Source organism: Prunus dulcis, chromosome 1 (genome assembly GCF_902201215.1).
Source record: "Prunus dulcis chromosome 1, ALMONDv2, whole genome shotgun sequence".
Taxonomy (NCBI): domain Eukaryota; kingdom Viridiplantae; phylum Streptophyta; class Magnoliopsida; order Rosales; family Rosaceae; genus Prunus; species Prunus dulcis.
The window spans coordinates 42,140,863-42,164,135 of NC_047650.1; the positions used below are offsets into that span (position 1 = coordinate 42,140,863).

The window sequence follows — 23,273 nt, forward strand, 5'->3', positions numbered from 1 at the left end:
TCAAAATGGGCCAAGCTAGAGGCAGTGCAATTGTTGCCACAACGTTATTGTTGTCTTGTTGTGAGATTAGTGATGCGACCAACTACACCATTGGAGGTGATGATGGTTGGAACTTTAAAGTCCATGACTGGCCTACTGGCAAGAAATTCCACACTCACGATACATTGGGTAAGTCTTAAATTGGCCAACTTTTATGTTGAATCATGTCTAACTTTGAAGTATAAAGTTGTTGAATTATGTCAATTTTTATTTTCCCTTTGTTTTCTGAAATATTTTCATATTCGTGGGTTTTGATAGATCTTAACGAATATTTTCCGAAAAAACACATTGCAGAAAAAGGGAAAAAGAAAAAGAAAATTGTAGGATGAAAGTTATGATTCCTCAAAATATAGAAATGAAAATTTGAGGATTGAGAAAACTATGACAAGGTATTGCCATATTTTGTTAGGAGGGTGAAATTTTTGTTAACTCGTACGATTTTTAATTGGAGTCTAATATATCAATTCGTTTAGTAACACTTAGAATTCACTTTGGAGGAGGTCATGAATTCAAATTTCTTTGGCCTGTTCAATCAAATAATTAATTATTGGCTTGAATTTTCTTTTTTCTAGGGAAGATCTATGAAGATATCTGATGATAAAAAAGCAAAGAGAAAGAGACCCCATGCCAACACATCTTAGCATTATTTTCGAGAGCATGATCTCCAAATTTTAAAAGGAACGTCTTGTATTTTTATTTATTTTTGTTAAAAGACGGGATAAAAGGGAAAAATATTCATCTTTGTATTAATCCTTCATAGGTATTTAGTCTCTGCAGTCTTGATCTCTTGGACCACAGGAGTTCAAGAGATTGTGGTCACCCACCATTGGATATTAATCCAATGGTAGTCTCTGTGTCTAATTATTGAATACAATTATTGTTAATTTTCAAAAAAAGTGAAAGATATCTTGTTTAGTACTTAAGAGCTAAAACACATTAATGATCTTGTTATAATGACATTTTATTTGCAGTGTTCAAATACAATATGGACAGCACAATGTGGTGGTGGTAGATGAAAATGGTTACACAACATGCACAATAGGCGACCAAGTTCTCATCAGGAAATGATGAAATCAAACTTCAATTCAACATGGACAAAACTAATTCATCTGTGGGTTTCCTGGTCACTGTGCTGCCGGGATGGAGATGGCAGTAACTGCCACATGATCAAATTGACCTACCTTGGTGTTTACTTGCAGTAATTTTTTTTATAATAAGTGACAATAAAATCAGCTTTTGATTTTTATTATTGCCAAACCTCTCTCTCTCTCTCTCTCTCTCTCTCTCTCTCTCTACCTACTTAGAACATGGTTGGTTAATTATTCTATAGAGACAATGCGTCTTTTCCTTTAGAAGTCTCTTTCTACCAGAGATAATTTTTTAGGTTTCTGTAAACCTAATGGAATAAAATTTGTTTAATTCATGCAATACCATATGCATTTTGCAAGACCTAAACTTTAAAGTAGAGATTAAATGAGTACTATACCTCAATATTATTTTCCTAGACCTGTTCACTTAGGAATTCTTCTAGTGTGTTCTAATGAGAAAACTTTTAATCGTACATACCACTTTCTTTCTTTTTCCTTTTCATTCGTATTTTATTTATGACATTACTTATATGGGCCACAAAAGAGACTTTTTTCCCCTTTGAGTGAGTATCAAACTATTCTTTCTTTTGTTAAAAAAATAAAAAAAAGAGGGTATTCTCACACACGCACAATATTATAAGTATCAAACCATAGACCACTAGTTTGCATGCCAACAGCAATACCAATGACCTATTATTTCTTCATCACAAAGTAGTAGTGAAACTTACAATACATCCAGCTATATAGAGTATACTGGGTATATAGCGATTATATTATATATAATTAAATATATATGAGATCAGCCTAGGCTGCAGTGATGGCAATTTTCATGCCAGATTGGCAGTGGCCTGGGAAATTGCAAATGAAGAAGTTCTGTCCTTTAGCAAGCTTGATCTGATCTTTTCCAGTCTGAAAGACTTTGGCAGCTCTTGGAGGGCTACATGTCTGATACCCAGCCTTGTTCACAACCACCACATTGTGAGCAGAAGACGCGTAGTTGAAAACTATAATCAAATATGCAAGAGGTCAGGGTACTAAGATTAATCAAGATTATATGCTAAAGTACAAGCTAATTCAAAGGTTTAGTTAAAAAATTTATTTGACTTTAGACAATTAAGAAAATCCAAGTCCTCTCAAACTCATGCCAGTTTTTACGATCTACTTTGTATCTTGTGAAGCATTTTGGTCTTTTCCTTTCCTAAGGGAGGAAGAAACAGAGTTTGGTTGCAGCATAAAAACCTCTTAAACCACTTGAGTTTCAATTTATTTTATTTTTTTAATCGCTTGAGTTATAAATTATTTTTAAATTTTTAACCACTCGAGTTACAAATTACTTTTATATTTTTAATTACTTGAGTTACCGATGATTAGCCGAACATGGGCTTACTAGGCTTCTGCTCAGAAGTACTTTTCCTGGTGAAAAGAATTCAGTCTCTAAATCAGTCCAAATTAAAAGGAAAAAGAACTTGAACAAAGGACCCAACTTCATGAATTTTCCTATACTAATTATCAATCAAATAATCTTCCTTCAATGTTGTATATAATTTACTAAGCAGAAGAAGAAAATAATATATATGCTTTTAGTTTGTATATACTAACCAAGCACGTCACCGGCTCTAAATGACTTCCCCTTAGGCCACCCAGCAACGTTAAACGTCCAACCACCTGCATCCCCAACAGTGTAGCTTCTGGCTTCAGCCCATTCACATTGGAGCAGCAGCAAACTCAGGCACATCACCAAAACCACACCAACCCCTGCACTGCCTCTACCCTGACCCATGATCTCAAACGGCACCGTTTAGTAAACTTGAAGTCCAATAACAACAACAACAACAGAGAGAGAGAGAGAGAGAGAGAGAGAGAGAGAGAGGGGTTAAGTTGTGACTGATAAGGATGAGGGGTGTGGCCTTTTTAATGAGGGTGGTAGTGGGAGTCGTAGGACCCAGTTTTTGACATATAGATCCATTATAACTTTATATTTTAGAGAAAAACCCTTCAAATCAGTGGCGGTTCTATGCATGGGGCAGACTTAGATAGCTACTGCCCCAACTCAAATTTTTCCAAAAAAAAGCTACATTTGATATCACTCAGCCAAAAATTTAAAAAAATAAATCAAAGGAAGCCTATACACTTGCTCTCTGCACACCCAAGTTTCATTTCTTGTCTAGTATGTAAGTTTTGTCCAATCGATTTTTAAATTATGAATCCGCTATTTCTTCAAGTCCAATATTTTGGAAGAGAAAAAAAACCATAGCGTGCTTTTAAGTATAAAAATAGTAACACATTAAGAACCAATCACTTAGAAAATAACAAGTGACTAAAAGCATCCACAATGAGGGGGTGTAAATTCGGGGGTGTAAAGCCACTTTTACATCCCCTTTACACTTTCGGGGGGTGTAAATACGTTTTTCGCTCAAATGAAAAAAGATGTAAATCTAATATATAATTGTTTTGTTTGTCTTAATTCGTTTTTGTGTTAAATTTGTATTTTATGTTTACTTTATAAAATTAATTTTTTTTATTAGGTTAATTTTAATTTTTCAAACAAATAGACCTAAAAATATTTAAATTCAGAGAAGATATGATTTCATGCAAAAACATTGGGGGAGCATGAAAACCACAAATGAGCAAACAACATGTGAATTTTTTTTCCAGCAATTACTATAGCCGTGGGTCCCAGACTTTTATGATGACTTTTCTTTATTTTTCTTCTTTTTTCTCAGGTGAGTCCCGCCTGCAAAGGATGTAAAAATAAATATAAATATATATTTTATTTTACATCCCTATGGTGATAATGTATATTTACATCTCTTTACATCTCCTCATTGGAAACGATTCTGATGACAAGAAGTGTATATTTAACATACACCCTTATATATACCCCCAGTGTAAATGCTCTAAGGAGGGTTTTTTTCTCTCCAATCCCTCTATGTGTTTCTACATAAAATATGCAGTTGTCAATGTGTTTTTCCTAATTTTCTCTTTATGTCCGCACACAACCACCAAAAGGCATGGGATGGGGGTGTGGTGGTGTGTCAGGATGTGGTTGCAAAAGTCATGATGCGGTTCGGCCTATAATGCCACAGAAGTTGTCGATGCACCCAAGCCCTGCCCCTTGACCTCCACACCCACTTGGCCTCTTGAGACGGGTCTTGAAGTCATCACCCACGCCAAAAATAATTAAGACGAGCCTGTTTGGGCAGAAAAGAAACAAACAACACAGCTTGACTCTTTTCATTTTTCTACATAAAAGTTAACCATTTTTGCAGGCTCTTCTAGGTAGAAATGACTAATTCCAGCATAAACAATAAGTAGTCTTGTCTGTGTAGAAATATTATTGTTTATACCCTCAAAATATCGCAGCCTCTTAAATAAACTAAGAGCATCGTGCTCATTGTAAGCTTGCCACTAGAGCTTCTTCAGGGGAAAAGGCAAAACAGTAAGAAAATCTCATTTGTTTTGCCAAATTAACATTTTCATACTCTAAGAGAAGAGACAAATGGATAGGCAAAATATACACATTATCCTCAACAAAGTAATATTGCCTATTTTAAAGTGAAGAGATGTATTGAGCCCCACATATTTTTATTATTATAAAATATAATTTTCTTTTGCTTTTTGTGGTGGGTGAAAAGAGATAAATGTAAAAGATGAAAATAGATAATATAATATTGCATTGCCTACTAGTTCATTTGCCTAGTTCATTGGAGTGAACAATTTTTTCCAAGAGGCAATTGAATAGGCAACATGCCACATCAGTCTATATAGTACACTTTTGCCTACTTCGTTTGCTTGTACCCTTGGAGATGTTGGTGTAAACCCTTAATAGACTGAATATAAATGAAAATAACTTATGCGTCAAGTAATCGAACTTTAACCAAACGATTGTGAATTGAGTGGAAAGCTAACTCAATATTTGTTCTTTTCTATGCCTAAAGACAAATAAGGACTTTATAATCTCCCTAATACAATGACTAAAGAACAAAATTTTGGTGATAATTGGTGAGAACCTAGATTTGTGTTAAAAAAAACTGCACTGCAAAAAGAATTCGTGCCCTAGCTCGATTATAGGCAGGTCATAAAATGTTGATAGATCTCATCCAAAAGAAAAGAAAACCAACATATTTTAATAAATCTTATAAATCCAGAACTCGACGTTAAAAAATCATATAAAATTATGATGCAATAAAACAATGGAGTTACGTACGATATTTCTAGATTAGCATTATACCTAGTTCTCTTTATTCTTCTTTCGCGAAATAAGTAGCTTTCTGTCCAATAGCGACTGCACTTTCACATTTGTTTAATTAGTATATTACCTTTCGGAGTGTTAGTTCTAGTCTTCAAAGTAGCACATTACCACTTGAAGAACAAAACTTTGAGTCTGGTATACTACCACTCCGGACATCGACACTATATCTCGAAGCGCACACACACACTATCATGCTAAGCGTATACTTTGGCACTTAGAGTAATGATAGCACATAACCCATGCCTTTTTTTTTTAGGATCGAATACCTATGGTCTTTTGAAAGCAATTCCAATTGTATTATGTACACCTCTTTCTGTTCTCAAAATTCAAGTTTACGTTATTGTGCCAACAAACCCACCATGACCAAACTGTCAACTTCTTGGACTTTTTTACACAAATTCAGCAAATTTTCCGCCATCATATATCCAATGGCCCCCGCACTTGAAGGAAAATTTGCCTCTTCTTTTTTTTGTTTATCTAATCTTGGTCCGATGATGGAGTTGGTGGGAGAAGAAGAGGGAGGATATGCGTGTAGGCTAAACTTGTTTTTTCCTTAAAAAAATGGAAAGATCATTAAAAAATAAAAAATAAATATTTAATAGCTGGCCATCTTATCAGACATACAAACATAAACCATCACATAACTACTCAATTAGGTGGTCGTCATTGTCAACGGGTCAAGTCTAGTAAAAAAGAGTCTTAACTTGCAAATCAGAGATCTCAAGTTCAAATATGCACGACATCATAGTGTGTGTATACAAGGACTGAGGTAGTTTAGGCCTGAGATGGCCTTGCCCCCAACAATTTGTTCTGAGGTAGTTTAGGCCTGAGATGGCCTTGCCCCCAACAATTTGTTCTCAACAAAGTAAAGCTTGGGCTTTAGTTCATATATTTAACAATGCGAACCATATAACCATTCTAATGCCCCCGTTGCAATCCATAATAACTTCATTTATTAATATGTAAAATGTTTGTGGGCTCATTACACAACTGACATAAAAAAAGTAAAAAATTAAAAAAGGAATATAAAATAAATAGTTTAAAGAGAAATTAGATTTTATCAAAAGAATTTTCTATTTTGATACATGAAATTAAGTACAAAGTTCTTTAAAAATGTCCATTTCCCCCCTTCTCTCTAGTATAAACTATTGCTTGTACTAAAAAAAAAAAAAAAGTTGTTGGCATTATCTCTACAAGGCATGACTTGGCTCTCCCTCTTAACCCCTATTCATCAACAAACAAAATATGAAAAAAAAGAAAAAAAGAAAAAAAAAGAATTAGAAGGTTCAAATTGGCCAAAAATCTAGCTAGTGGATCCACTAAGAGTATTTTTTGTCTATTTGTGTCCATCTCTCGCACCATGTGAAAAATCACATTATAAGAGAGTTAGGAACCTATATTTTATAAACAAATCTAAACGAAAAATCTTCTTTAAGGTCAGGTGGTAATGGATTATTATTATTTTTTTGTTGGTGTCATTCAAAAAAAAAGTACATCACTGTACAAAATCTTGCTATACTTAGCCCCAAGTAACTCAATTTCATTCAATATTACTGTTCACACCAACAATTGATAAAACTATTAGTAAGGTCAATAAGAACACTTATTAATCATATAAACCAAAATTTATGATACCTCAAAATTTAGAAATGAAAATTGGAGGATTGGGAAAATTATGACAAAGGTACCTTAATTTGGTAGGAGAGGATGAAATTTTTCTGAACTCGTACGATGTTTAATTGGAGTCTAATATGTCAATGATCAATCTAGAAAACTATTTTATTTGCAGTGTTCAAATACAACATAATGGACACCACAATGTAGCGGTGGTAGATGAAAATGGTTATACCACACCACATGCACAATAGGCGACCAAGTTTTCTCATCAGGAAATGATGAAATCCAACTTCAACACGGACAAAACTACTTCATCTGTGGCTTTCATGGCCATTGTGCTGCTGAGATGAAGATGTCAGTTTCTTTTTTTCTTTATCCCTACTTCTCTCTCTCTCTCTCTCTCTCTCTCTCTCTCTCTCTCTCTCTCTGATTGACCTCCTCATTAGAACCCCTCGTTGCAACCCGTCATTACAATCTCTCTATTGTTGGAGACCATATGGGCAACGTGGGGCCTTCATTATATGCATTTTGGCAAGCCAGTGCCTGCTCTCCTTTAGCTGACTTGTTTATTTTGGGCTTCAGCTCTGCCTCAGCACCAAAAGAAATAAATATAAATAAACAAAAAGCATACGAGCACTGCTCCAATGACCTCTTATCTCTCCAATAACAACATAGTTATTCCCAGAATTATTAACAAATGCAAGTCATATATACTAAAACCAAAATCTCTAGATAGTTCGAAAACTTAATGACATGACCTAATATCCATATGCATCACATATGTTGCGGTCGTTATTGTCTCTGCCCACCACACAAGCAAGTAGCTTCGTGAGACTTCCCAATGCTGCATACTGGACCCAATTACTTATTTACTGTCTCCTTGTCACTGTAAATAAGAATTTAAGAAATAAACTTTTTAATAACCGGAAAATAAAACAGATTTACAGGAAAATAAAACAATTCTATAAATTTGACTATATATCCCACTAATTTATTTTCTTTTTCCTGAATTTCAAGTGCACTAGTCATAGAGAGAATAAATATTGAAGAAGTATCTATTATATCTTACAAGAAAATAAACCATCTGAGTGGAAAAAGAAATACAAGCACCCTTTTCTTTTTGAGTTATTTGAATCCCGGCAGCCAGTATAGTTCTAAAATTTGGAACAACTCTTTAACTTTCTTACTTGAAGTTATGTCCCTTATCTAATTTTTAATCGAGTTAAAACAGAAAAGTAAGCAATAACTACAGATCACTTATTTTTTTAGAAAGTACTGTATGATAGGGTATGTACGGTCACATTATCCATTCACGGGTATAAGTGAATGATATGGTTAATATTTATCACTTTTAGAGTATAATATTAATAAATATCTATTATACTACGTGAACGAGTTATATATGTAGCGGTAGTCTAATACCACACTATAATTACTCCTTATTTAGTACCAAATAGAGTCTAGAGGCTTTCAACTGCTAAAGTCATACAAGCTCACATCCCACAAATGTTGGTCTTACATTAATCATATGGATAAGACCATGGTAGTTCTATGTGGTTTTTTTTGTTAAATTTTGAGAAATCCTGACAAATAAGAAAATAGATGCTCTATGCTAATTAAAATGCCAATAACTAAAGCCAACGGGATCTAGTTAGTGGAAAAGAATTTTGACTTGCAGACCAATGATCTCAGGTTAGAACTACATGACATCTTTGATAGTGTGTGAGAAACTACACCCTCCCCCTACATTGTTTGTATTAAAAAAAAAAATGATAACCAAAAAATTTAATACAAGAAGGTAAACTAGAACAACTAACAACATGTTAAAATTAAAAGAAAAAAAATAAAAACGAAACAATGTCACGTGCTAATAATGATCATGTGCTCTAGTAATATCTAGTCTCCACTATATTAAAGGAGATCTTGAGTTCGAATCTCATTGAATACATTTCTTAATAGAGAAAACAACATAATTCCTAAAAGAAAAACGTTTGACATGCACCAGAGCATGTGCCAATCCAGTTTAATATCTTTATATTACATCTATATAGAAAGAGAGAAACACAATATTGAAGTTGGCATTTGTTTTTTTTTCTTCTTCATATGCTTTTATTTGTCACTTCTCATCACAATATATCATTGCAGTTCAAATCCAGAATAAAAGAACAAGAGAAGAAGGAAAAAACTGAAAGAGAAAAAAAGGAGCTGTTGTAGTTTACCTAGATGAGTTTCTTGTAGCAGCTTCCTGATCAGGAGCCTTGTCCACTGGCTCTGATGTCTCCTCTGCAGGAGAAGTTGGTGGTTTGAGAAGAATGGCTCCAAGCCCTATTTCATGAACAGCTATAGATGGATGGTTGTTTGCATTATTATAGATGAGCACATCCTCTGCCGATTCAGATGGGTTGGAAAACTCCACAGAGTTTAGCACATTCAAGAGGTCCCTCCTAAGGCTTTCAATTGCTGATATAGGCACTTCTGACCTCTTCTTTGATGGAATATGAGATTTGAAGATGTGTGGTTCTGCATCATCACCTGCAAATTTGGAAAATACCTATTTTATTTTCCAATACAGAAGAGTATATGGAAACCTTCTCTAGCAAATTTGGACCGTAGATTTGAGACTATAGTTCACCTAACCAATGGCCCAAATTCAAGGTCTTACATTATAATATGCTAAACTGTTTGATGAGATATATGTAATACTTTCATTTTTCAGCCACATGATAACATTTCCCATGTACATATAAACTTCAAGACCAACAAACACTTTGCTATTATATTTTGTAAGGACCCCAATCCTTTACTCAGATTTTCTCTGTTAAGATTTATTTGAGTTTTAATATAGTGGTGCTAGTTAAAGTCGCGTGACAAAGTTTTTTTTTGTCTTTTTATCTACTTTCTACTCGTATACACGTGTCAATGTTTTAACTTTTAGATTGTATTTTAATGATCTCGCAGTTTTTTTTTTTTCCACATAGAATTTGATTACATTGGATAGCTTCAAGGTATGTTGAAGTAAGAAATGAAGGTATGGTGGAATAATTTTTTATTCGTTGAGATTAGAAAGGATAAGTTGTAAGGTATTGACATCCTACCATTTTGGTAGGGAAAATTTACAAATTAAAAAAGTTGAAGCTTATATAATTTCCAAAAAGTTGAGAGGGTGATGGGTAACCTTGAATTTGATTCTCTATATCGGCATTGTGCTTTGAAGAGCTGCCATCATCATCTTCAACATTGGTCAAATCGATCACATCATCTTCGATTGTCAAATTATTCTCAGTAGGAACTGCAACATGATGTACATTGTTTGGCCTACTCCTATTCCTTTGAAGGTAGTGCACATGCTTGGGAGTATAGTTTTCCAGAGTTCCCCTCATCCTGTACCTTGATCCACAAGCATTACACAGAACTGGTTTTTCATGTGGTCCATTTCGCCAAAGCGGGGTATCTGTTCATAAGAAATATGAGAGAGAGAGAGAGAGAGAGAGAGAGAGAGAGAGAGAGAGAGAGAGAGAGAGATTATTATATATTGTACTCACTATTCATAAGAGGAACCATGAGTGGTAAGAATCCAAGCATGACTATTAGTTAATCATGATTAATTAGTATGACCATAAGTCAAATAATTAATACAATTAATACTTAATCTAGTTCTATAAATGTCGAAATTAGATGGATGACTCAATTTTTGAATTTCACAATGTCAAACACATGTGATAAGTAATGTAATATCTAGAACTAGTGGATAGATACATTTGTAAAATCTCGAAGGCAATGAATTGTGGAGGTTAGAAGGCTACCTAGGATTTTTTACAATGATGTATATGAGTCCATTTTTAGACCTAGTAGCAACTTGCCCCTCCCTCCCCTTGTCATCCACTTAGAGAGAAAAGAGAGAATCTCTATTTTATTTTATAAAATAAGATTGCATCTCATAAGCTTCTTTTTATTTATTAATTCGTAAATAAGATTGAGGGAGGCCCACCCAATCCTCAAAAGTGATGCCCTTGATTATTATAATTAAAGGCTAAAGAACATGAACAATTTCTAAAGACAACATTCATTGATCTGTATATATGCAGCAAGTGCATGGACTCTGTTTGAATTTGGAGAATAAACAATGGAACTTGAAAAGTGCCCAATTATATCAGAGAAGTAAGGCTGTAGCTTGTTGAGAGTAACATTGAAATGTTAAGGGAACTAGTGTGGATTTATAAGGAGTTGGGCTACTCCCCCCATTGCCAATTGGTTTTGGGGTGGAACTTCAACTTCCTTCATGGTCCCTTCTCTTCGCGTGAACAAAGAAGTTTTGTGTATGAAAGTCTCCCATCTCTCATTTCCTCATTATCTTTCAATTTTAGAGTGAGAGAGTAAACTTTTTTGAGAAAACCTAATCACTGCTCTATGAGAAAACTCTAAAGAAAAATCCCTAGCCGTCGCCCTTTAGCTGCAACCCTTCGTACTCCATCCCATTTCCTCTTCTTCCCTTCCTTTTTCCCTTTGGATTCTTTGTTTTTTGTTTTGTTTTGATTTGTGATGTAGAAGCAGTCGCTGTGAAACTTTGTCATCGTCATGATATAGTTGCCTCTTTTGACCCACGCATGTAAGGACTTGGCTACAACTATTAGCCTTAAATATAATTTTGGAGCTACGAAGCGGGGATGATGTCGAGTTGCGTTGGGTTTAGGTTTAGCCAGTGCAACACTATGGGTTTAGCTGGTATGGCGTTATGGCTCTCTTTGAGTTGCCCGAGAGGATGTGGAGGGATGGTCTTGTTTCTTAGTTTGTTTCATTATAATAATTCTCATGAACTCTTTATGAGTTTGATGTGGTTTGTTTTTTGTTTGGGATATTTTATTTCATTTTGGCATTTGGCTTTCTATACGGATTTGTCGTTCTTCAGTTGCGCGATAAATCTTTATTGCAGGTTTTAGTATATGTGCTTCTGGTTGCTGATTTGAGGATTTTAATCATTTTTTTAGGTTGTGCGTATTTTCTCCAAATCAATTCAACTTATTGCTGCGTTTGGTCACTGGAGAAGTTGTATCCATATTCGGCACCTTAGTCGCTTGGTACTCGTTTTTGTTTATCTTATCAATAAAATACTACCCCTCTTTTATAAATAATTAAAAATTAAAAATTAAGAGAGAGTGAGCTAACACTTTACCATCTCACTCCGTTCCTTTTTCTTCTCATGGAATCTTTCAATGTGCATATGATTTTGAAGGTCCAACATTTGGGAAATTTTCAATAGGAGATGCAGAAATATATTGGAGGTAGATTTTCTATTCTAGCTATAGCTAGGAAGGGCACTAGCTCCTGACTCCAGTCAATGTACCACTTGACTTGGCACAACAACCACAATACCCTAGGTTAGGGTAAATTAGCCAGTCTTCTTAACAAGAGGAGTTTAAGTTGAGCCTCATTCCAAAAACAAATATATACAGGGAAGGGTTAGTTCCAAACACGAGTTGAGCGAAGCTTTGCCTAGAATCATTCGAGTATCTAGCTTGAGCATGCCTCTTCGAACTTGGTTCGATCTTGGGAGTCGATCTTGATGGATATCATTTGACCGTATAATGTTTGTCATTGAAGATTTCTTAAACAAAAAATGTCCACGTGTCTTTGCTACGATCTTAAGACCATTTAGTATTGGATATGTGTTTGTTAAATATTAAATATCAATTTTTATAATTTATGTATTATTATCTTTTGCATATTTCTTTTAAGGACTAACGACAAATGACACCCTTAGGTTTGAGATGATTCTCAATATGGACCCCAGGATATCAATTTTATCAATTTACACCCTTACGTTTGCAACATCGTCCAATTTCATCCTTCCGTTAAGTTGACCATGTGATCAATCATTAAATGTTGACGTGTCTATTGCAGGACCCGCCTACTAACCAACCAGTTCCTAAAAATTTTTATATAAAATGATAAAATAACATAATTTTTTAAAAAAAAAAACTTAAAAAAATATGATCCCCTTCCTAGCCCAACAAACCCAGCCCCTGTTCATCCCCTTCATCGCCATTCTCCTGTTCACCCCCTCCATCGCCACACCTTCTGTCATTTCCCATCACAGCCATCTCAACCATCCCAAACTCGAGTGCCTAGGAAACCCAGTTCCCCATTTGGGTCCTTCAAGCTTTCAAAATGTTGAAACTTCCAACTCCTTTTCCATTTTCCCCAATTTCCCATTTGGGTATTACTTGAATCCAATTTCCTCAACTGGGTTCGAGCAGTTGGGTGCTTTTGAGGCTGTTGAAGCAAACGGAAAAACCCAAATGGCAAAAATCATACATCACATGAAGGCTTTGATTGAATGCTTGAAGAAGGCATGAGGAAAGGAGATGAGCATCCATCCATCATCATCATCCAAATGGGACAACCCTAATCAAGTAAACTTGTTGTACTGCCATTTGATGCATTTGGGCAGACAATGTTAAGAAAAAGAAGGATGGGGCTGGGGTCGAATCTGAAATGCACAGACAAGAAACAAACACTCAATTCCCGAAATTTCTCAGCCCCCAAAAACCCATGGCGCCCAAATCCTTCAACCCCAAAACCCAAACCTACACCTTCCCCCGACCTCCCGTCCCCTTCCCCATAGATCCCAACCTCTCCCTCACCTCCTTCCTCTTCCAATCCTCCACCTCCTTCCCCAACAACCTTGCCCTCGCCGACGCCGACACCGCCAAAACCCTAACCTTCCTCCAGCTCAAATCTCTAGTCTTCAAGCTGGCTCACGCCTTGCTCAACCGCAACATCAAGAAAGAGACGTCGTCCTCATCTTCGCCCAAAACTCCATCCACTTCCCTCTTCTTCTCAATCGTCGCAATCAGTGCCATTGCCACCAACCGCAATCCTCAATACACCGTCCTCGAACTCTGGCCTAAGATCAAGGGCTTCAATCTCCCGACGATAGATCTTCAATTAGGGCTAGGGTTTTTAATTTTTTTTTTAAAATTTTAAATTATGTTATTTTATCATTTTATATAAATTTTTTAAGAAACTGGTTGGTTAATAGGTGGGTCCCACAATAGACATATCAACATTTAACGATTGACCACACGGTCAACTTAACGGAATGATGAAATTGGACGATGTTGCAAACGTAAGGGTGTAAATTGATAAAATTGATACCCAATGATCCATACTGAGAATCACCCTAAACCTGAAGAGTGTCTTTTGTCGTTAGCACTTCTTTTATTTTATTTTTTTTTACTGAAAGTCAAGCTTAAGCTCATATTCATATCCACAAATGAGACAAGTCCAACCAAGCTTGTGCTTAAGCATCTTCTTCCATATACACAACTCAAGCCCAAGCTTAGTTCAAGCTTAGAAGGAACCATTGGAGCTGAGCTTAATCATCCATACTTTTTGTATAAACATGTACATCTTAATCTTTCATAGTCAAACAATAAGTTCATGTTAACTCAGAGGTAGCTTCTTTTGGGTGTGAAGTAGTGTCAAACTAAAATACCCAACAAACATTAGCTCTCTCCCTTAACCACGAGAAGGGGGGATGCTGAAGGTAGGGCTAGTGACTGGAATGAAGTCATAACAAGGTAGGTGCGGCTGGACTAGAGCTTTTTCTTGTTTTATTTTTTGGGGTTACAGGCATTATTTTTTAATCACTCTTTCCATAGCTACATTTTCTTATTTCAAAAAGAGAGGCACAAACACATTTTGAATGAGACAAAAATCAGAGAACATAGTTGAAAAAAAATTCACCCAAAGAATTAAAACACAACAAGTACTTAAGCTCCTCAGAAGAGAACTTACATTTAACTCCACAGTGGCAACAAGGTCCTCGTTTTCCCATTTGAAGTTTACTCCAAGTATGCCTCAATTGCAAGGAAGAAAATCTTCACTGAAAAAAAAAAAACAAAAACAAAAAGAAATGTGGTTAAAAGTAAACAATGGAAGGGAAAGGAACCTGCAAAAAAGTAATCCTTCACATCCTCCAAAAAATGGGGGAGAAACAGCAAGGGTTGGAATCTCTACCTTTTGGTCTCCAATTTTACTACTCTATATGTATTTATGTTTTGGATGGATTACTCTATCTAAACAATATAAGTAATGGGGTTTAAAGGAAGTTGCTTAGACTAATGAACCAAGTGGTTAAATGTGCATTTTCTTGTTATGGCAAGTGTCACAAATGACATGCAATGTCCTTATCAGAAAACCACGTCACGTCATCTTACCTGTAGAAATTAATTGCAGTATTATAAGTTAGGAGAAATGTTATTCACACTCTCATTTGTCCATTTGCACTCTTTCTGCGTAGTATCTTATTCCTGAAGTTATTCAACATTAATTTTGGAGTGCAAAGTAACATTATGAGAAAGCAATTAGTAACTTCCTAATGTACTCTCTCTAGAATTTTTTTTTCTCCTATGTGTTTTGAATTTTATCTTTTTATAGAACAAAGACTACAACTAAGTTACCTTTTTGTGATATGATTAATACTATACATGATTTAGTATTAATCATATCACAATTTGTTTGATGGTAGAGAAATGGTTTTCAAATGGGGGGTTCACCAACCATCGCCTACTCAAAATCTTAATTTTGCTTCCAAATTTGGCCAAATTTTGCAAATTTTGAATTAAGAATACATGGAAGGAAATTTATCAGCATACACACCTACCTGTTTTTCTTTCAAATTTGCAAATTAAGATACAAGTTGTAATAAGATGAGGAAGGATTTCATTTCCAGCTGATTATTACATGCCCTTATTCAAATAGTAATGCTATAGGCACAAATTACTTTACCAACATTTTAATACCAATTGATGTGGCACATGATATGGCAATCCATGTCACTTGTCACCTCAATTTAATTTTCTAATTTAGGCTGAGTCCCACAACACCTTCTTTCATCACCGTAGCAACGCCGTCGCCGCTGCTATTATACAATGTCACCATCACAAAGAGAGAGAGAGAGAGAGAGAGAGAGAGAGAGGGGAAACACCCCAGTTTTAAGAAGAAAACTGGCGGGGAGAAAAAAAGAAAGAGAGAAAGAAGAGAGAAGGAAAGGAAATAAAAAAGAAAGAGGAAAGAGAAAAGAGAGAAGAGTGAAATCGGGGAGAGGAAGAAAGAAGAAGAATAGAAATCCAATTTGAAGCGTTAAAATCATCCCACAGTCAAAAATAGAATTCCGTAACCGATTCGCATTGACGGACTCCATAATGGAGAATATATATAAAGAGTTTTTGATCGAAATGAAACTTGGGCATAAGTTCAATAATCATTTCGATCAAAAATCCATTACTTAATTAATATTTTAGTCAAAATTGACGGTGTTACCCTTCAATTGACGGAATTTAACGGAGTAACCAATTTAATACGAAAGAGAGAGTTGAAGAACTATTTCGGTTAATTAAATGACCAAAATGAAACTCCAACTCAGAATCATTACAATAAAAAACCCAAAATAAAAAATATACTTTTAAAAAAACATTTTCGCCGTCATTTCCGTGGTGACGCGCCAATACTGCCCGTAAATCTACCTACAGGCTAACCGACAGCAGTAGTATCGAGTGAGCGACAGTGACATTGCTTGTTTCTCACTCATAACCCACCCACTCCTATCTCTCTAAACCTCGCCGGATCTCTCCCTCTCCCTCTCTGTTTCTCTATTTCCCTGTTTTAGGCTCTCAAAAACCAGAACCCAATAATTCAGTCTAACGAAACTCCATAGAGTATGGATTTCACAATCCAAATGAGAGCAACAAGAACAAGAAGAAGAAACAAAGGCATTTTCCTAACGCTCTCTCTGCTTCTCCTTTTATCACTCTTTGCGAATCCCACAAATGCCTCGATCCACATCTACGACAACCAGACCTTCAGAGAAGTCGGCAATGCTTACCTTCTCTCCGGCGGCAGCGAAGGGATCGCCGCTTCTCTCTCCACCGGCTCTTATATTCGGTAATGCTTTCGGACTCGCTTATTGTTAGATCTGAGGCCTTTCCTCAATATAAATTGCTTCATTTAGTTTTCGGGTTATATACGAATATGAATTAGTTTTTGGGTATTCTACGATTTAGATTTTTGAATTTTCAAGTGGGTTTTGTGTTTGACCGATTTGGGGCTTTATATTTTTGTTTGGGTAGCCAAGAAAATGTGTGAAAAAGGGTAAACCTCATTTCAGTTTATCTGAATGGCAGGTGGACGATAATTGGGGAAATTTAGTACAATATAGTGATGATACCAATGAACAGGAGAGAGAATAGCAAGCACTCTCCCGCAGACAAGTTTCTTGGTGGTTTGTGGTAAACTGCATTACCATTGGAAGAGGAAATAGGTTTCAAAAATAGGGAGTAAAGGAATGGGCTTGCTACTTGTATTGTTAGGACTTCAAGAGTACAAACAGGGTGGGTTTGTATGAGGGAATAAGGAGTGGTTCCAATTATTAGTACTATCGAGATTTAAGATTAAGTTTGCAACGTATTTGGATTTTAATTAGTATCATCCTACTACATTTTTTGTGCAAATTAATTATCAAATAACAACCATAGTGCACACCAAAATGTAGTTTATTTTAGTAGATAAGTTTATGATGACTGTCATAGATGGTGAAGATGTAATATGGGGGAACTATGATCTTGTGGAATCCAGGAACATGGAATAAAAAGAGAAAAGCATTTCTGGGAATAGTTTCTGTGCGTACAATGTATGTAAAACTTAATCCCATAAAATTCATTTTGAAGTAGCCAAAGTCAATGTATTCATATGACCAATGCATCCCTTTGCTAGTTTTATTTATTGTGAGCATCATTTTTAGTCTCTAAGTCCCACCTCTCTATTCACCCAGTGCCGAATCATTTTTGTTAGCAGGAATCTGTATAAGTCTTAGAGACACTCCTCCCATTCTATGTTGCAGAAAATTGAACTAAATCCAAGCCCCTTTAAATTTGCATGAAATGATTTATTGGAAAGCATACGCTCTTGTTGTATGTGTGGATTATTCCTTTATTTCATGCTTCACCTCACTAATTGAATCTTTTATCATCACTTTTGTCTCTGACATTTCTGGGTGAAACAGATTTGAAAAAATCACCTTCTGGAGGAGCAAGGATGCTGCTGACAAGCATTCTGACATGGAGCATAGTACTGGGTTGATACAAGTTATAATTTTTGAGGCAGCTGATCGTAATAATATTGGTGGTTCTGCTTATGGAGGACAAAGAGCTATATGTTGCACCCCTGATCTTGCTAAGATGGAAGGTTGTAAGCAAGGTGAAGTCATCAGGAGACCTTCTGCAATAGATATTAACTGGCCTATTGTTTTAAATGTCCAGTTCCGTGGGAACTATCTATATGCAAATATGGACTATAAAGAGGTTTCCATCCCAAAAACTGGGATGTATAATTTATTTTTTGTAGCATGTGATCCAAAACTGAAGGGACTAGTTATGAGTGGGAAAACTTTGTGGAAAAATCCTGATGGTTATCTACCTGGTCGAATGGCTCCTCTGATGAAGTTTTATGTGTTTATGTCACTTGCTTACGTGGTTCTTGGTATAATTTGGTTCACTCAGTATGTGAGGTTTTGGAAGGATGTTCTGCAACTTCAGCATTGCATCACGGCTGTTATTGCTCTTGGATTGTTTGAGATGATTCTTTGGTATGTTGATTACGTAAATTTTAATAATACGGGGATGAGACCGATTGTTGTTACAACATTGGTTGTGACAGTTGGAGCTGTGAGAAAAACAGTTTCACGTCTTCTTATCCTCATTGTTTCAATGGGTTATGGTGTAGTGCGGCCCACTCTTGGGGGTCTTACCTCAAAGGTGCTTCTTCTTGGAACAACATTTTTTCTGGCAACAGAGTTGCTTAATATTACTGAGTATGTGGGAACAATTAATGATGTATCAGGAAGAGCCAGATTATTTCTAGTTCTTCCTGATGCTTTCTTGGACGCATTCTTGATATTGTGGATTTTTACCTCTCTCTCAAGAACACTGGAGCAGCTACAGGTATATAATTTTCATTAAAGATCTGTAGTTTCTCCTTTGGTATTTAAATTCCTCCAATTAAGTTGCAATCGCATCATTGCTTCTTGGTTTCTTGCTTCACTTTGAATTTTCTTTTCACCCTACCATTGAGTGTTAAACTATATATTTTTCTCAGGCAAAGAGAAGCTCTGTCAAGCTGGATATGTATAGGAAGTTCTCAAATGCATTAGCAGTGACAGTCATTGCCTCAGTCGCATGGATAGTTTATGAGGTATGGTTTTCTTGGATTGTATATAAATATTTGTGCAAATTAATAGTCATTGACTTAATGGACTGAATTCATCTTTACTAAGGATCTGAATAAACTTTTATGCTTGGGTGTTGTATTAGTACTCTGGAAGACGAATACGCATTTTTGTTTATTTATTTATTTCGTAATTTTGCACACTCCCTCCCTCTCTCTGTCTCTCTCTGTCTCTCTCTCTGCTCACAATAAGTAGATGGGACATGAAGAAATAAATTTCATTCACCCAAAGAAAGTAAATCTTGTCACATTTACCTTTGTACTAATGACTAGCTCATGTTATTTTTGAGTTGTACTTTCTTGTTTTTACTGGTTTCTTTCCCAGAATGTGGATTTCTTATCCACTCTTTGCAATTAGCTTTTCTTAGTTTCTTTAAATAAATAAAAAAAAGATTAAGGACTAGGTTTACGGGGAAACTCTGGAATACAATACTTTTCTTTTATTTATCTTTACTAGGCCCAGCGAAACAATCAGTTACTACATCCTCGTACAGAATCTGACAATAGAAATGGTTGTTCAGTGTTTCATATCTTCAACTTGCATAAAAATTGTCGTTCAAACACTGAGGATTCTGAATGTGTTTTGTGTAATGTGGCGAGACTTACTCTTATCAAGAATTTAATTGAAGCCAAATTGGAATGCTCGCAGTTCATTATGGGAAATTATGTAGGATTGCATATGCACTCCACACTGTCCCTTCACGGCTTCTGATTTCATGTCCAGAGCCCCTTCATCATAGAGTAAGAGTCATTGGCATTAAAAGATAGCATTCCTTTGGGGAACAATCCTACTTGTGTTATGTTTCAGTTTGATGAGCTAACAGTGATCATGGTGTAGAATTTCAGCCTGTAATGGTTGTAGCACTTCCGATGTTGTGTCGCACTCAAGCTTGATATTACTCATGGTTTAAATTGTACGTCAAAAGAATTTTCAGTTTTTTGGACCGTAGTGGTCTTTTACTTATGATTTTCAATGTTCTTCATGTGTTTTTCTCTTGACTTTAGTTGAAGGAACGTCTAACCTTGACATATACATTTAACAGATGCAAAGTTCTGAGTTGATTTGTTGGTGTGATCAACTTAGCATCCTCCGACCATTTAACCACCCATTGTTCTTTTTCAAACTTGATGTGGTTTGCAGAATTATCTTGTAGCAAGGTTATAGCAATAGAAGGAACATGTAAAACTTATCTATTTTTTTGAATTTAAGTTTCATATAATTTTCCACTTTTTAGAAAAAGATGAGGTTTTGCTTACCTATTTGTAAACTTGAATAGATCTTTACAACCTTGTGAGGTCTTTTACTTAAATTTTTTTTTTCTTTTATACATTTTTTAGTATCATTCTCTTATACACGTATTCTTTTTTCTTTCCAAATAACACATCATAAGAAAGGCTGTTATTAAAGCTTTAAACTAGTTGCATGGTTTTGTTTACCTTACTGTATGCTCTGTTGGTTCTTGGATGCATAGCTGCCTTCTCTACTCAGGTGTGTTTGTAAACTGTTACTTACCTTAAAGTTATGGGGCATTAGGTCATTCAAGAAATTTTCAGTCATACTTTTCATTTTTTACCTCACCATGAATCAATCAATTAGCAGGTACTAAGTCTTTTTCCCCAAAAACTTAAGGTTGGCTTTCTCATCTCAAAAGGTCGTGTTTCTGAACGAATGTGATGTGGAGCAAAAGAAAAATAGAACAGATACAAATAAAGCAACTTTATTCAAATCTATTCTTGTATTCCCAGATTATCAAATCAATACGCAAAACACTAAGGTTCAGTTACAAGAGAAAAGAAGAATAAATATAACTAAAGCAACTTTATGTATGCTTGTGTTTCATTCTTTCAATTTTTCTTCTTTTTCTTTGGGTTTGCAGGTGTACTTTAAAGCAACTGATCCATTCAATGAAAAGTGGCAGAGTGCTTGGATCATCACTGCTTTCTGGGATATTCTTGCATTTGCGTTGCTCTGTGTTATCTGTTATCTTTGGGCACCATCTCAGAGTTCTCAACGGTGCGTTGTAATCTTTAATTCTTATGCAATCAATAAGATGTTTTTGTTCCTTTTCTTCCCTTGTTTACTGAATTTTCTAAATGAAAAGGCTGCTGAAACTGTGGTTTGGCTAGATTGAGCTCAGTATACAGTACTTTTCATAGTCAGTCAAAATTACCATACTTTGAGCTATCAGTACTTTCAAAGAGGCTCTACTTGGGAAATGTCTTGCGAGATGTACAGTTGAGAGATCTAATCTATTTAGAAAATGGTGGAGAGGAAATATGGCAGTGTTACACAGTAAAGGGCATGTCACATGGCGTGGGTATATATGGAGCATGAATGGGATGTTGGGATGAGTTCACCAAGTATTGTAGGTTTAGGATTGGGAGGGAGGGCCATAGTTTCATGATAATAGGAGTACATATTTGCAAAGATCAGGGCGATACACAGTACTTCTTGGAATGTTTCCTTTATTAGAATTTTTTATCACTGGGATGGAGCCATGATTTGCTGGTGAGGATTTTTTCAATCCCACAAAATCCAGTCAAATGATTTGTGCCGGGAAATATACTTATCTATAACTTACTTTTGTATAAACTGAATAATTATTACATTCAATTAAGATTTTTTTTTTACTTGACAATAAACTGAATAAAGCACTTGTTTCGGTATAAATTTCTTGTTATATAATCTAAAATTTTCATATTTCATATTTGATAACATAATTTTAATTTTAAATATGTTTCTATTTTATGCGTAGTGTACTTCTGAAAGGTATTTGAGAATTTTCTTTTAACTCTATATTTCACGTGTAGGAAAGTTGTGGAAACTGTAGTTACCAATTATCATTTGATAACTAATTTTCATCGAACTTCTTTCTAAAAAAGTTTACATTTGGACAAAAATGCAAAGAAAGTTACATATTTCACTGTCTGTCTTTGTTATCTATAATTTGTGCAAAGCACGTGTTAATGTGTTAATACTAATCAAACAGAGAAGTAAAATAGAATAAAAGGAAACAGAGGAACTTGACTCGTCTTTCTAGGTCAACAAGGCAACCTTTATGGAGAGCATGATACTGTCCTTTTGCATCCGCTTGCATCTGTTCCAATGTATTGTCATTCGGTGATAGTTAAAGCATCATCTAAAATTGAAAAGCATCTGCATGCTTTTTAGGTTCATTTTTGTTCATTTTTGGTTCATTTTTCCCTCATTCTTGACATAGGCTCTCGATCTGTAATCGATATTGTGGCTTGTTAGAAAAATTTCATCTCATACAATTTTTAGGTTATCTTGTACCCTACTAGCTGATTTGTACTGCCAAATGTCCATAGGTATGCTTACTCAGAGGAAGTGGGAGAAGAATCTGATGATGAAGAATCTCAATCTCTTACTAGAGGCAAGCCAGAGGGTGACATTGGCTTAGTCAAGCAAGAGAACAGTAGAAGCACCGAAGATCTTGATGAAGATGATTCAGAAGAAGACAAGAGGGAATGATCATTCAACGACAACCTTATTTGGTTGCTCAGTACCTTCCTCTTGGTACAAGCTCATACGGCACTTGGCTTAATGCGCCGCAACTAAAGCAATGGTCCTTTGGACCTCTTCAACTTGGCATGCAAAGAGGTGTTGTAGAATGTTTGCTACTTCCAACTAGAATCAAAAGGCTCCAGATTTCTTGCCCTTCTCCCCAGAGCTAATATCATTTTGTTGTGTATGTAAAACCTAGGTTGTCCACTAAGTTTTCCATGACTAGATGAAATCATGAGAAATGAAAAATTAACTAAAAGTTGTGTATTGAAAAAAGAACAAAAAAAAGCAGTTGTAATCTTGATTAATCCTGTACCATGTATAAATGCCTTGTATTTTCTCAAATGATGAATTGAATTTTGTTTTTCCCTACTCGTTAAAGATGATATTTTTTTAAAATTTATTTCAGGGTGGTTTAATGTTTTTAATTTTATTTTCTTTTACAAACTTTCTGCTAGGCTGTATTTGG

At 35.4% G+C, this 23,273-nt stretch overlaps 2 protein-coding genes across 2 annotated transcripts; one reads left to right on the forward strand and one right to left on the reverse strand.

Annotated features, from left to right (window-relative positions):
• Positions 1-1,742: 1,742 nt before the first annotated feature.
• Positions 1,743-3,010, reverse strand: LOC117614594 (basic blue protein-like). The gene is made up of 2 exons (XM_034343458.1): positions 2,727-3,010; positions 1,743-2,131 (listed from the first exon to the last, which is right to left on the reverse strand). Exons 1-2 carry the CDS (start codon positions 2,905-2,907, stop codon positions 1,932-1,934), a joined length of 381 nt encoding a protein of 126 aa, XP_034199349.1. The 5' UTR covers positions 2,908-3,010; the 3' UTR covers positions 1,743-1,931.
• A 13,478-nt stretch (positions 3,011-16,488) lies between these two features.
• On the forward strand, positions 16,489-23,207 carry LOC117614758 (transmembrane protein 87B). Its single transcript, XM_034343658.1, has 5 exons — positions 16,489-16,941; positions 18,059-18,995; positions 19,150-19,245; positions 21,156-21,292; positions 22,609-23,207. The coding sequence occupies exons 1-5, from the start codon at positions 16,718-16,720 to the stop codon at positions 22,769-22,771; spliced, it is 1,557 nt and encodes a 518-aa protein (XP_034199549.1). The 5' UTR covers positions 16,489-16,717; the 3' UTR covers positions 22,772-23,207.
• Positions 23,208-23,273: the final 66 nt, after the last annotated feature.